This window comes from Ochlerotatus camptorhynchus, unplaced genomic scaffold (genome assembly GCF_037179485.1).
Source record: "Ochlerotatus camptorhynchus isolate MF236.1 unplaced genomic scaffold, CSIRO-AGI_Acam_v1.1 ptg000046l, whole genome shotgun sequence".
Taxonomy (NCBI): domain Eukaryota; kingdom Metazoa; phylum Arthropoda; class Insecta; order Diptera; family Culicidae; genus Ochlerotatus; species Ochlerotatus camptorhynchus.
The window spans coordinates 56,830-68,849 of NW_027040537.1; the positions used below are offsets into that span (position 1 = coordinate 56,830).

General features: G+C 38.2%; 1 protein-coding gene across 2 annotated transcripts in view; it reads right to left on the reverse strand.

Moving 5' to 3' along the window:
- Positions 1–12,020, reverse strand: part of LOC135716674 (cationic amino acid transporter 2) — a 169,609-nt gene that overhangs the window by 15,528 nt on the left and 142,061 nt on the right. For both annotated transcript variants that reach the window (XM_065239003.1, XM_065239004.1), the window contains one exon: positions 6,560–6,691. In XM_065239003.1, the coding sequence (XP_065095075.1) occupies positions 6,560–6,691 (132 nt within the window). The remainder of the gene's footprint in view (positions 1–6,559; positions 6,692–12,020) is intronic.

A 12,020-nucleotide genomic window follows, 5' to 3' on the forward strand; every position in this document is an offset into this window, starting at 1 on the left:
GGAGGGGCTGACGAAGGGTCTCATGCAGCAGACAACAACAAAAGAGAAATGCTATGTTGACGGTCGGTTCGGTCCGAGTTGTCTGCCATCCAGGGATTTTGCTAATGCTCCTTGTTGATGCGACATTTATTATTCGACAGATGGCAGATTGCAAGCGAGATAAATCAAAGAAAAAATGATCAAACGCTTGCGTTGCTGAAAAACGACTTAATCCGGGGAACATTTGTTGCATCTAAATGTTGAACACGAAAAAATCCGCACACCTTTAAACGCTGCCATTAAGGCATTTTTAGAGCAAAATTATTCAAAATTTCACTGAATCAAGAGTGTATAGAATCACAGTTTAGGCATTGGTTGTCAGGATCTGTTGTCGGTCTATCCGCACCTGGCAGATTTCGATCAAATTTTTAAACAGGAATTGTATACGTCGGTTGACTGGAAGAGTGCCCCGGAAGAATGTAAAATCAAAAAGATGTCGAAATTCCCCAGAAAAGCAATCTGCAGTTGTGGGTTGAAAAGCGAAACTTTCATTACTTCTGGGACCATGAACCAGCAAATTAACCAGGAGGAATGCTTACGGAATCGACTACTGCCTTTACAGTGGTACAGCGAAAATGGCGTCACATTGGTTCCCAAGGAGATGAATCCGGCCGCCAATACTCCGGAACAAAGGCCAATTGAAGAATACTGGTCAATTTTGAAGTACATACTGAAGAAAAAGAGTGGAACTGCAAAAGCCAAAGAAGTGCAAAATATGATGAAAAATCTTCACGTCCGATTGACGTGAAAACATAGGTGGTTTTCGTCCACCCTATTTTTCACGTAACTTTTACCGGAATTGCACGTAGCCGATCAAAATTCAGCTTCAATTATCTACGTGATTAGTCAGGTAAATAAGACCTGATTTCCACGTACTGCTTACGTTAAATCGGGGTGAAAACTATTTACTGGACATCTGGTAACATTTACGTGACATTCCGTTTTGTTCAAAATGCTTTTCATGTAATTTGTACGTGAATTTTTAATGAGAATAATGGGTAGTATATATAGAAGCAGTCAATATTATGCAATTTTATCGGGAAGATATAAATTTCACGTGCTCAAATTAATACTTATATCTACTCATAAATTTGTAAAATATTGACTAATTGATAATAAGGTAGAAACGTGTATAAGTTTTTTTTTTTATTTCTGACAAAATATTAACACCTGTTTGCAGACTCAAAATGCTGATGTTACCGTCTGAAATTATAAAACTATTAATGTAAAGAATCTAATTACCGTCCAACATTTGCAGCAAGCGCTGAGGAATTTTGAATCTTTGAGGAGTTCTTCCACCAAAACGTTTGTGTCTGCCACCACGCTCGGTGACGCCATATTGATTTTTTTTTTGCGTACCTTAAAATCACGTAAATCTCGTTTTACGTAAATATTTAATTTCCAAACACACAAACACCAATACACTAAATCTGTTTACGTGAAAATACGGTAAATTTCACCAACATTTTTAGTGGACATGAGATTTTCTAAATACAAATCAGCTACGTGATATTTCACGTAAATCTGACGTGAAATTTTTTTTAAGAGTGTGGGTCGTGTACGAAGAAAAGTACACACTCTATTTGTGAGCTACTCAGTGACTGGGTTGATCGCACTCATTTTTGAAAGCTGTATGGAGTGGTCAAAAAATGAGTAAATTGGTTTTACTCCGATGCGGGGATCTACCCAGATTCTGGGTAAATGGTTCTGATGTCAATTTCTCCTAAGTTTAAAATGGCGCACTTTGAACAGGCGATCTTTGCGCAGTGAGTTTAAAATTTTAAAAGTGAAGCAGTGAAAATGAAGCAGCTACGCAATACGCCTTTTTAATGCACCACCAACATAGAGTGCGCCACGCGAGTTCGAGAAGAAACGTCAACCAAACCGTTTGTTTACATCAGAATAAGTATTTTCCCCAACGCAAATAACAGCATTTTTCATTCAAAATCTTGCCAATTTCCATCGGTAATTGTCGTATTGTACGATTTTCCACAAATCTGAACTGATTTGCACCTTAACTATTCACACACAAGAAATCCGGAAGATCATAACCACTAAGGCACTTTTCTAATTTTCCATTTTTTTCAACAAAAATATTCCTGAACACCAGCAGGATCTTTTCAAAAACGTTACAGAATTAAATTTTTCAACTGTAGATTAAGTTTTGCAGCATCTCAGATGAATCAATTTATCAGGAAAAGTAAAAAAGTGTTCCGCTTCCTATGTCTCAAGGCAAAAATGTATGCTCACAACACTCTTTTTGACGTTCTTCTATTCACAACCAGAGGTTGAATCGATCGTTTAGTTTCTATTAAAAAGGCCTATTGACAAATCAAAGTTGGCACTCGTGGAGAATAGAAGAACTATGAGTGTGATGATGGTTTCAAAATTTTACACGGTGAGGTTAATTCCAACGTCTGAAAGAACTAATCGAGGACAGGACTAGCATCCACCCCTGGGGTCAAGTTAGCCAATCCAAACTCATTGCACTCCAAAGGGTATCTGGCTTAAATGCTTATCCCCTCTGTCTCTGGTCCATGACCGCCGTCCCATTCACTGACCCATAGATTCCGAATATCAGCGACAACGCCTCGCAAATCCCCTAACCACTCCCCGGTTCGCAATCCATCAACAGCAGAAGAAGAAGCTTAACTCCGGCTATACCACTCCGAACCAACAACCTCCTTGGCGAGACAACCCCCTTCACCGAGTACTCTCGAAATCCAGCCGTCAACCAAAACTCGTTTGATCTTACAACCAGCTCAGCCTCCCACCCGGAGGATGCCAAATTATTTCATGATTCTCAGTCCTGCAATTATCCAACCAAGTACCGCAAACCTGGTGCTGCTCGGTATTTGGACAGAACCCGTTATCGCAACGTTCGTTGTTCGAGTCCAGTCGGCAACCTTTTTCCTATTTTTTTTCGACATAATTAATTTACCTCACTAATACACTCTACATTTTTCGGTCTCCAATTTTATTGCATTGGACCGTAGCTAAGTATATCGCATCCTCGGTTCATGCGGCCTCCACTTACATCCTCTGATGATGAATCCCACATAATTGTAAGCGAATCTTACATCCACCGGTTGGGTGTAGCTGTTACATTGAACTATGATAAATAAAGCGCTTTTTTAAACCCCAACAAGATTTTCGTGTCCAGATTATTTCGTGTTCAACCTTGTCAATGTCAACCTAATCTGATAATATTCACTAATTTACAAGTATTCGGAAAGTCTACACACTTCGATTTTTTGCCGAGATTGGCACCACCGAGCGGGCTTGACATTTTATTTTTACTGCGATCTCAGCAAAATTTATGTTTGTTAGCCGAGATCTCGGCAAAATTCCCGTTTGTTAACTGAATCTCGGCAAAGTTTTCACTGAGATCCAGCAAAATAGATTGCCGAGCTGCTCGGTGGTGCCCATCTCGGCAAAAAATCTAAGTGTGTACGAAATACTTAACGCTTTTATGAATTGGTTGGACATGCCAATTTATCTTGCACGCTTAAAAAATATTCTCGAACTCGGCAAAACATATTACCGAGCAAACACGGCATCGACATAATTAACTGAAAATTCAGCAAAAAATCCATTTTAGCCGAGATTCAGCACCACTACACACTGAAATCTCGGCTTGTTTCATTTTTTTTTTTCGAAATTCGGCAACACTGATGCTGAGCGCAAACGAAAACAATGATTCGCTGAGCTCCATAATGTGATATGCCGTGATTTCATTTCAGCAACGCTTTATTACCGAGATTCAGCTTTCATCCGCTCTTTTCATAACGCTAGTAAATATTTCAGTGCTTGGAAGCCTCGTGAAAAACTGTGTTGTGTCTGTTGTGTACAGTGATTGTTTACATGTGATTTGTGATTTATGATGATGAACGCTGATTTATGTGATTGCTTACATTTTATGCCGTGATTTAAGTTTTACAGTGCAGACGAATCAGTTTTTGCTTGAGCCCAGATTTTCGGTAAACCACACAAGCTGTCATTTTTTTTTTTTTTCAAACTGAGATTAACGGCAACAATTTGTTTGCCAAGCACTGGCCTGTGCGGATTTCGGCAAAAATGCCGAGATTCGCAAAAACTCTAAAGCTGGGTTTAGACTAGGCAAGTCAAATGATCAACTCAGTTGAATTCAATTGACTTGAAAAGTTGAGCCTGGTTCAACTTTTTTCAATTCAAGTGAGTTGATCAAGTCAGTTGAATGGTATGGTTTACACGTTCAATTCGCGTTCAAGTCAGTTGAATTCAACTTACTTGATCAATTGACTTGCCCTGTCTAAGCCCAGCTTAAAGGCCGGCGCACAATGCATACGTTTACGGGTTTTTTGAAAAATAATGCATTAGCTAACTGTTAAAAAACCTGAAAACGTATCTATTGTGCGCCGGCCTTAAGTGTTTTTAGTCTGCAAAGTTACACACTAATTACAATTCATGTAAATTTAGGTGCTCTGAGACTGACATATACGAGCGTCAATTTCGACATGAATTTGAGTCACAATAGATGCAAAATTCAGCTCAATCAAACGTACTTTTTGTCGAGTAACGAAATGTTCAGTCTCGAAGCATTTAATTTTACATGACATGTGTGTTTGCGTCTCATCCTTAATATCAATGATGGATTCCGTCACGTGTAAAATTAGTTATGATTTTGACGTAAATTAGGCAAAGATTTTGACGTACGACGTACGTCTGTGATTTCTATATGGGGGTACACTTTGTGGAAACCGAAAATGGAACATGTAACAAAATTATGAAAGATTTTGAACGTTAATAACTCAGCTGCCCCTGGACCAATTTCAATGATTTTATCACCAATTGATCAGATATATTGCTAAGCATCAGACATTATCATTTTTTTTTAAATTTCACAATTGAAAATTGCGCAAATGTATAACTGTTGCTTTGATAATTAAAATTATCACCAATGGCCAGCGAAAAGCGATTTCCCTAACACAGATTTTAAAGTTGAATTCCATCTGGTCTCACCAAAAGGTGTTCATTCAATCACCGCGTGGTGAGTGGTGATGTTCTCCAGTACTCAACGAAAGGCTCCCTGCAAGCAGCAAGCTGCAACCCACATGAGTATCGATAGAAGGAGGCTGAAGCCGCACCGCTATTGATCGGAATCAGTAGCTCTTCGTGAGTTGCTGTGGGCCATCTATGTCAAACGCGTCATACTAAAGAGTATAAGCAGAGAGAACCCCGCTCAAATTCCTATCCCTACACAAAACGTAAGCTCCTGCTGCAATTAACAAATAACATTTTTTATATATGACCACGTAGTCCTACGTCACCATTGCGTACAACCTCATAGGGCTGCCCCTTGTAGTTTTTTTTAAATGCTCAGTACTGGTTCTAGGAATGAACCCAGTCCAATTAAATTTTCAATTAATCTTTCTTAGATTAATGCTAGTATTGTCACGAACAAACTTTAAAAAATGTGCTCCTTTGTACCACATTCCGTGTTTTCACTGAAGATTCACTAGGATGCACCTTCAGTGGAAACATAGAGTGTGGCTTAACGGTGCGAACTTTTTGAAATTTGATCCGGAAAATACTAGCATTAATCTATCTATTTTAAAATGGACTTAATTAACTGAAAATTCAATTGGAATTAACGTTAGCAGCTGACTTTGAAACGGTTCAACGCGCTGAGGGAACAAAGCCATCGAAATGTGTACATCCAAAAGATCGCCACCCTCGATATTCAAATCGATTTCAAAGAGCAACCATCTACCACTCCATGTTCCTTTTATCCCAGCATCAACGGGTCAGCAAACATCACTGAATTCCCCTACTCCCCAACGACTGTAAGCTTCCATACTTAAGGAGTGAACCAGACTGTGTCTGAAAATCTCTTTAGTACAGAAGGCATTGCAAAAAATAACTTGCTTGCGGATATCGGTTTCGAAATCTACAGCATTGAAACGACCCAACCACCTGTTCCATAAAATGGCAAACAACAAACACTCAACCGTTGTCGACGATGTACCTACACCCACGCCACGCAACCCAACCAGCCAGCGCCCAGATTAATTGATTAGGTCTGCTGTGGAAAGGATTTTCCTTTTTAGTTTGCATTATCTTGCGCGCAGGGTTCATATTCTGGCGTATTGTTTTCGTTATTTTACTTGAGCTTGAACTCATCTCGACTCGACTTGGCTATCACTTGAAAGCAACAAGCTGCTTCCATTTCGCCGAAAGCAACAGAAGCGGAAAAAGGGATCCGGTATCCGGTTTGTGAAACAGCGAAAACAAAATCCGTAATGTGCTCTTTGCCCTTTTCTCCGTGATCATTTTGCCGATGAAGCTTTCACCGAGCCCGGGTTTTATGAACTTGTTATTAATTTTTATTCGTGTTTTTTTTTCATGCTGGGAATTCCAAGCTCTGACAACAACGTTCGAAAATAGCTTGTGCTGAACATGAAATCAGACAAGTTTGCCCAACCACCACCAGGATGCTATTGAACGAAGAAAACCTAAATTACAGAGACAATCGACTTACCAATTAAATATTCTAATATCATGTTCCATCCGATAACGAACGCCACAAACTCTCCCACCGAGACGTAGGAGTACATGTACGCCGAACCGGACGTGTGTGGCACTCGGACGCCAAACTCCGCATAACAGGCGCCTACGGAAACCGTTTGGATGAAAGTAAAATATAGAAAATAATGTTAAAGGAGGAAAAGTTACATTACACAACACAGACATAAACGTTAGGATAACAGTTTGGGGCCAAGTGCCTAATGTGGGAAATTGTGCCAGGGGAGAAAAGAAGGGATTCAGAATGAGGACAGGTTGATCCCACCTGGATTTTGCCGTCGTTTTGGGGTGTAAAATGATCCTACAAAGGTGAAGGAAGGTACCTTGTTTGGCTTGAGCGCATTTCCATTCACAATTCACGCTACATGTGTGTATCGAATTTGTTTAGGATTGCTACACGTGTTGTTCTTTTTTGCTACATCAGCAATTGTCGTCAATTTGTCAACGTCACTGGTTTTTGGCATTTGTGTGAAAAACATAAAAAAGGGCAAAAGGTCGAAATCTAAAAACATAATCTATTAGTAAGAATAAGCGTATTTCTATGAAGGGTATATTAAACTGGATGCTGGGTCATTAGGCCCTTTAATCCGAAGGTCATGAGCTTGATATGTGTCTTTGGACTAACTACCATTCGACGGTAATTAGGCCGAAGATACATATCAAGCTGAGCATTTCATTAGGTCCTAAGCAACATTGACAGATTCTATTCATCGACTTTCTCTTTGCATCCTCATGGCCATGACATTCCCAGCTCTTTTAGGCACACAGATCGATAAAAGAAGCTATTACTTAGGACGTAATGCATTGTTCAGCATGATATGTAGATCTTCGAACTAGATGCCTTTCGAAAAGTGAAGTAATTTCACTATCCTTAAACCGCGAATACACTTGAATGGCAAACTATGAGCATGAACCTTATTGGTATGATAAAACTCATGGTCATCCATGGTCACACTTGTATAGTTTTTGTATAGTGCTCATAATTGTTATACAAATAATACCCATGCTCATAGTTTGTCATACAAGTGTATCCGCGGCATTACTTGGCATAACTGCACATTGAAATGTCAAAATTAAAAATAAAACAGTTTACCTAAAATGTAATTCATTGAATTGAAATTTGAAAACAGTTTGGATGTCTGCGAAAAGTGCTGTCAGGTTAGGGAAATCTGAATAATGTTCCAATGAATCATATCATCAGGGCATTTTCCACAGAGTCCCAGTTACCAGTCCCAAGAGAGCTAACGAATTCAAATCTAAGAGCTAAAATTTTCTCTCAAGAGGGCAATCCCCAAAAATGCCATGTATATTGATGCCACACGAAATGTGATTTCCCTTTCACAGACTACAAAATGTAGTATCTAGCCCTGAAAAAATTTTGAAACCCTTATTTATGCAATTAGATTTCCCATCCAGAGGCGGAGGTTGGCAAGTCGTAGAATATGTAAGAAAGGAGGGACTCCGGATGTTAATAAAACAGCATATATATAGGTACCATACATGTTTTGACCGCACAGCGTCTGTTAACAATTAACGGAACTAAGTGTATGCATCTGACATCTGAAGGAAAATTAACGCTTAATCCGTTCGTCTAATTATTTGATAGTGTACTTCAGTATTAAACGAGTCATATCGTAAATCATATTGGTTATCTCCATACACTCAAAGTGTTTTTTATGTTACTTCATACGCGAAGTTAACGATTTTCAGAGTTGGTTGGAAATGCTAACATGAAGCTTTAGTGTGATGATTTATTAGCTAGAGAATGATCTTTAGAAGAGGGTAGGTGGATAGTTCCGTTAGAGTACGGCAGTATGAAAATTGAATAGAAGTTGAAAATGAGCGAAGGGCCATTAAAGCGACAGTTTACAAGATAGACGCACATTTTTGCCTAGCCCGTACGATGTACGCGGGGACTTGAAGTATGTCTCCAAGTCCACAGGCAAAAATGTGCGTCCCTCTTTTTTTTTTTTTTTTTTAACTCTTTATTTGTTCCAAATTCAAAATAAATTACATTTCATTTTAACCTAGGTGCTCCAGTTACTGCAGTAACGTACCAGCCTTAATTGTTATGATATATATCTAAGTGTTTTTACATTGTTCATGTCTTGGCAATTCAGTATTTTAAACAGGTTTTTTAACCTGCATGTCAGTATAACAATTGATATCTTAAAACTAAAAACTAAAACTAAATCTTATCTAAGTATAAAGGGAATTAATCGTTGCAATTGAGGATTGCGACGATTTTTGCCTGAAATTATTAATTATTTTGTTGGACATTTGTGCTAAAGTCTCAACATTCGAGATTCTATGTACTTCGGTTGTACTGTACCAGGGAGGCAACTTCAAAATCATTTTCAGAATTTTGTTCTGAATCCTTTGAAGTGCTTTTTTCCTGGTAGTGCAGCAACTAGACCATATTGGTACAGCGTAAAGCATGGCCGGTCTAAAAACTTGTTTAAATATTAGAAGTTTATTCGTCAGGCAAAGTTTGGATTTCCTGTTTATAAGAGGATACAAACATTTTATATATTTGTTACATTTGGCTTGAATGCCCTCAATGTGATCTTTAAAAGTTAATTTTTGGTCAAGTATTAATCCAAGATATTTCACTTGGTTTGACCAGGAAATAGGAACTCCGTTCATAGTGACTATGTGACTACTACTAGGTTTCAAAAACGAAGCTCTAGGCTTATGTGGAAATATTATAAGTTGAGTTTTGGAAGCGTTGGGAGAAATCTTCCATTTTTGTAAATAAGAAGAGAAAATATCTAAACTTTTCTGAAGTCTGCTGCAAATAACACGAAGACTTCTTCCTTTAGCGGAAATGCCTGTGTCATCAGCGAACAAAGATTTGTGGCAACCCTGAGGCAAATCAGGGAGGTCCGAAGTGAAAATGTTATACAATATAGGCCCAAGAATGCTACCCTGAGGAACTCCTGCTCTAACAGGTAGTCGATTAGATTTGGAATTTTGATAATTTACCTGCAGAGTTCTGTCAGTTAAATAATTTTGAACTAATTTCATAATATAAAGTGGAAAATTAAACTTTTTCAATTTAGCAATCAAACCTTCATGCCAAACACTGTCGAATGCTTTTTCTATGTCTAGAAGAGCAACTCCAGTTGAGTGGCCTTCCGATTTGTTTGAACGAATTAAATTGGTAACTCTTAAGAGTTGATGAGTAGTTGAATGCCCATGGCGAAATCCAAACTGCTCATCTGCAAAAATTGAGTTCGTATTGATGTGAAGCATCATTCTATTCAAAATTATCTTTTCAAAAAGTTTACTTATTGAAGAAAGCAAACTTATTGGGCGGTAGCTAGAAGCTTCAGCTGGATTTTTATCCGGCTTCAAAATTGGAACAACTTTTGCATTTTTCCATTTATCAGGAAAGTATGCCAAATGGAAACATCTGTTAAATAATTTTACCAAGAAAGACAAGGTACTCTCTGGGAGTTTTTTGATGAGGATATAGAAAATTCCATCATCACCTGGAGCTTTCATATTTTGAAAATTTTTAGTTATAGACCTTACTTCGTCCAAATCAGTCCCCCAGGAATCATCAAAAATATTTTCCCGAGAGAAAATATTCAGAAAATCCCGAGCAACCTGATTCTCAATAGGACTAGTAAGACCCAAACTGAAATTATGGGAACTCTCGAATTGCTTAGCAAGTTTCTGAGCTTTTTCCAAATTTGTGATCAAAATTTTACCACCTTCTTTTAGCGCTGGAATAGGCTTTTGAGGTTTTTTCAAAATTTTTGTGAGTTTCCAAAAGGGTTTGGAACTCGGGTCTAATTTAGAAATATTATTTTCAAAAGTTTTGTTCCTCAGGGCAGAGAATCGCTTTTTAATTTGTTTTTGCAAATCCCGCCAGATAACTTTCATGGCAGGATCGCGTGTTCTTTGATATTGTCTCCTACGGACATTTTTAAGACGGATCAAGAGCTGAAGATCATCGTCTATTATAATTGAATCGAATTTAACCTCGCATTTTGGTACTGAGGCAGCTCTTGCTTCAACTATAGAAGTAGTCAGAGATTCAAGAGCATAATTAATTTCATCTTTGGTTTGCAAAGGAATGTTTGGATCGAAGTTATATTCCATAAATGTTCGATACTGCTCCCAATCAGCTCTATGGTAATTGAAAGTAGAGCTGTTGGGATTACAAATTATTTCTTGGGATATTTCAAAAGTTACTGGAAGGTGATCAGAACCGAAGTCAGCATGGGTAACCAATTGGCTACAAAGTTGACATGAATCAGTTAAGACCAAATCAATAGTGGAGGGATTTTTTGTAGAAGAAAAGCATGTTGGGCTGTTTGGATATTGAATAGTGTAATAACCTGCAGAACAATCATCAAACAGAATATTACCATTGGAATTGCTTTGCGCATTATTCCATGAGCGGTGTTTTGCATTAAAATCACCAATAATGAAGAATTTAGACCTATGACGGGTAAGTTTCTGGAGGTCACCCTTGAGAAAATTCTTTTGCTGGCCTACGCATTGGAATGGCAAATAGGCATAAACGTAAGTTGTCCAAATTTTGTTTCAACAGAAACTCCCAAAGTTTCAAAAACTTTGGTTTCAAATGAAGAAAGAATTTTATGTTTGATTCGTCTATGAATAATGATGGCAACGCCACCACAGGGTCCATCAAGACGATCATTTCTATAAATCAAGTAATTTGCGTCCTTCTTAACCTTATGGGCAGGTTTAAGGAACGTTTCAGTTATAACGGCAATATGCACGTTATGAACTCTTAAAAAGTTAAATAGCTCGTCTTCATTATCTTTAAGAGATCGAGCATTCCAATTTACAATATTTAATGCTTTAAAATCCATTACTGAATTTTAAAGTCATGACAATATTATTTGCAAATTTTACTCCAGTTTGAATAGCATCAAACATGGAGTTAGATTTAAGCATATCAGAAATCATGTCAATTAATGAATTCTGTAAAAATTCCATTTTGGGGGCAGTAATGCTTCCTAAGTCAAAATTTCCGTTAGAACGTTGGTTAGTATTTTGATTTCTACCCGCTGCAATAGCAGCATAGGTAGCTCCATTAACTCGCTGAACATTGTTAGCAGCGAGGGGACTAGGTACAGATGAAACATTTGAAGCAGGGGAGATATTTGTACCTACGGGTACGAATGTAGAATTTGTTCCTCGCTGACCGTTGTTAACAGCAGAGGAATTTGTACCTGGTCGGAAACGTGGAGCGTTTCCTACCTGACGGTTAGAACGAGATTGTAGGATCGCTTTGCGAGTCTTACATTCCCAAAAATTGGATTTGTGGTTTTCACCACAATTTGAACATTTAAATTTCTTAGGATCTTCCTTCACAGGACAGTCGTCCTTTGCGTGAGAGGAATCACCACAATTCATGCATTTAGTTGGCATGTAGC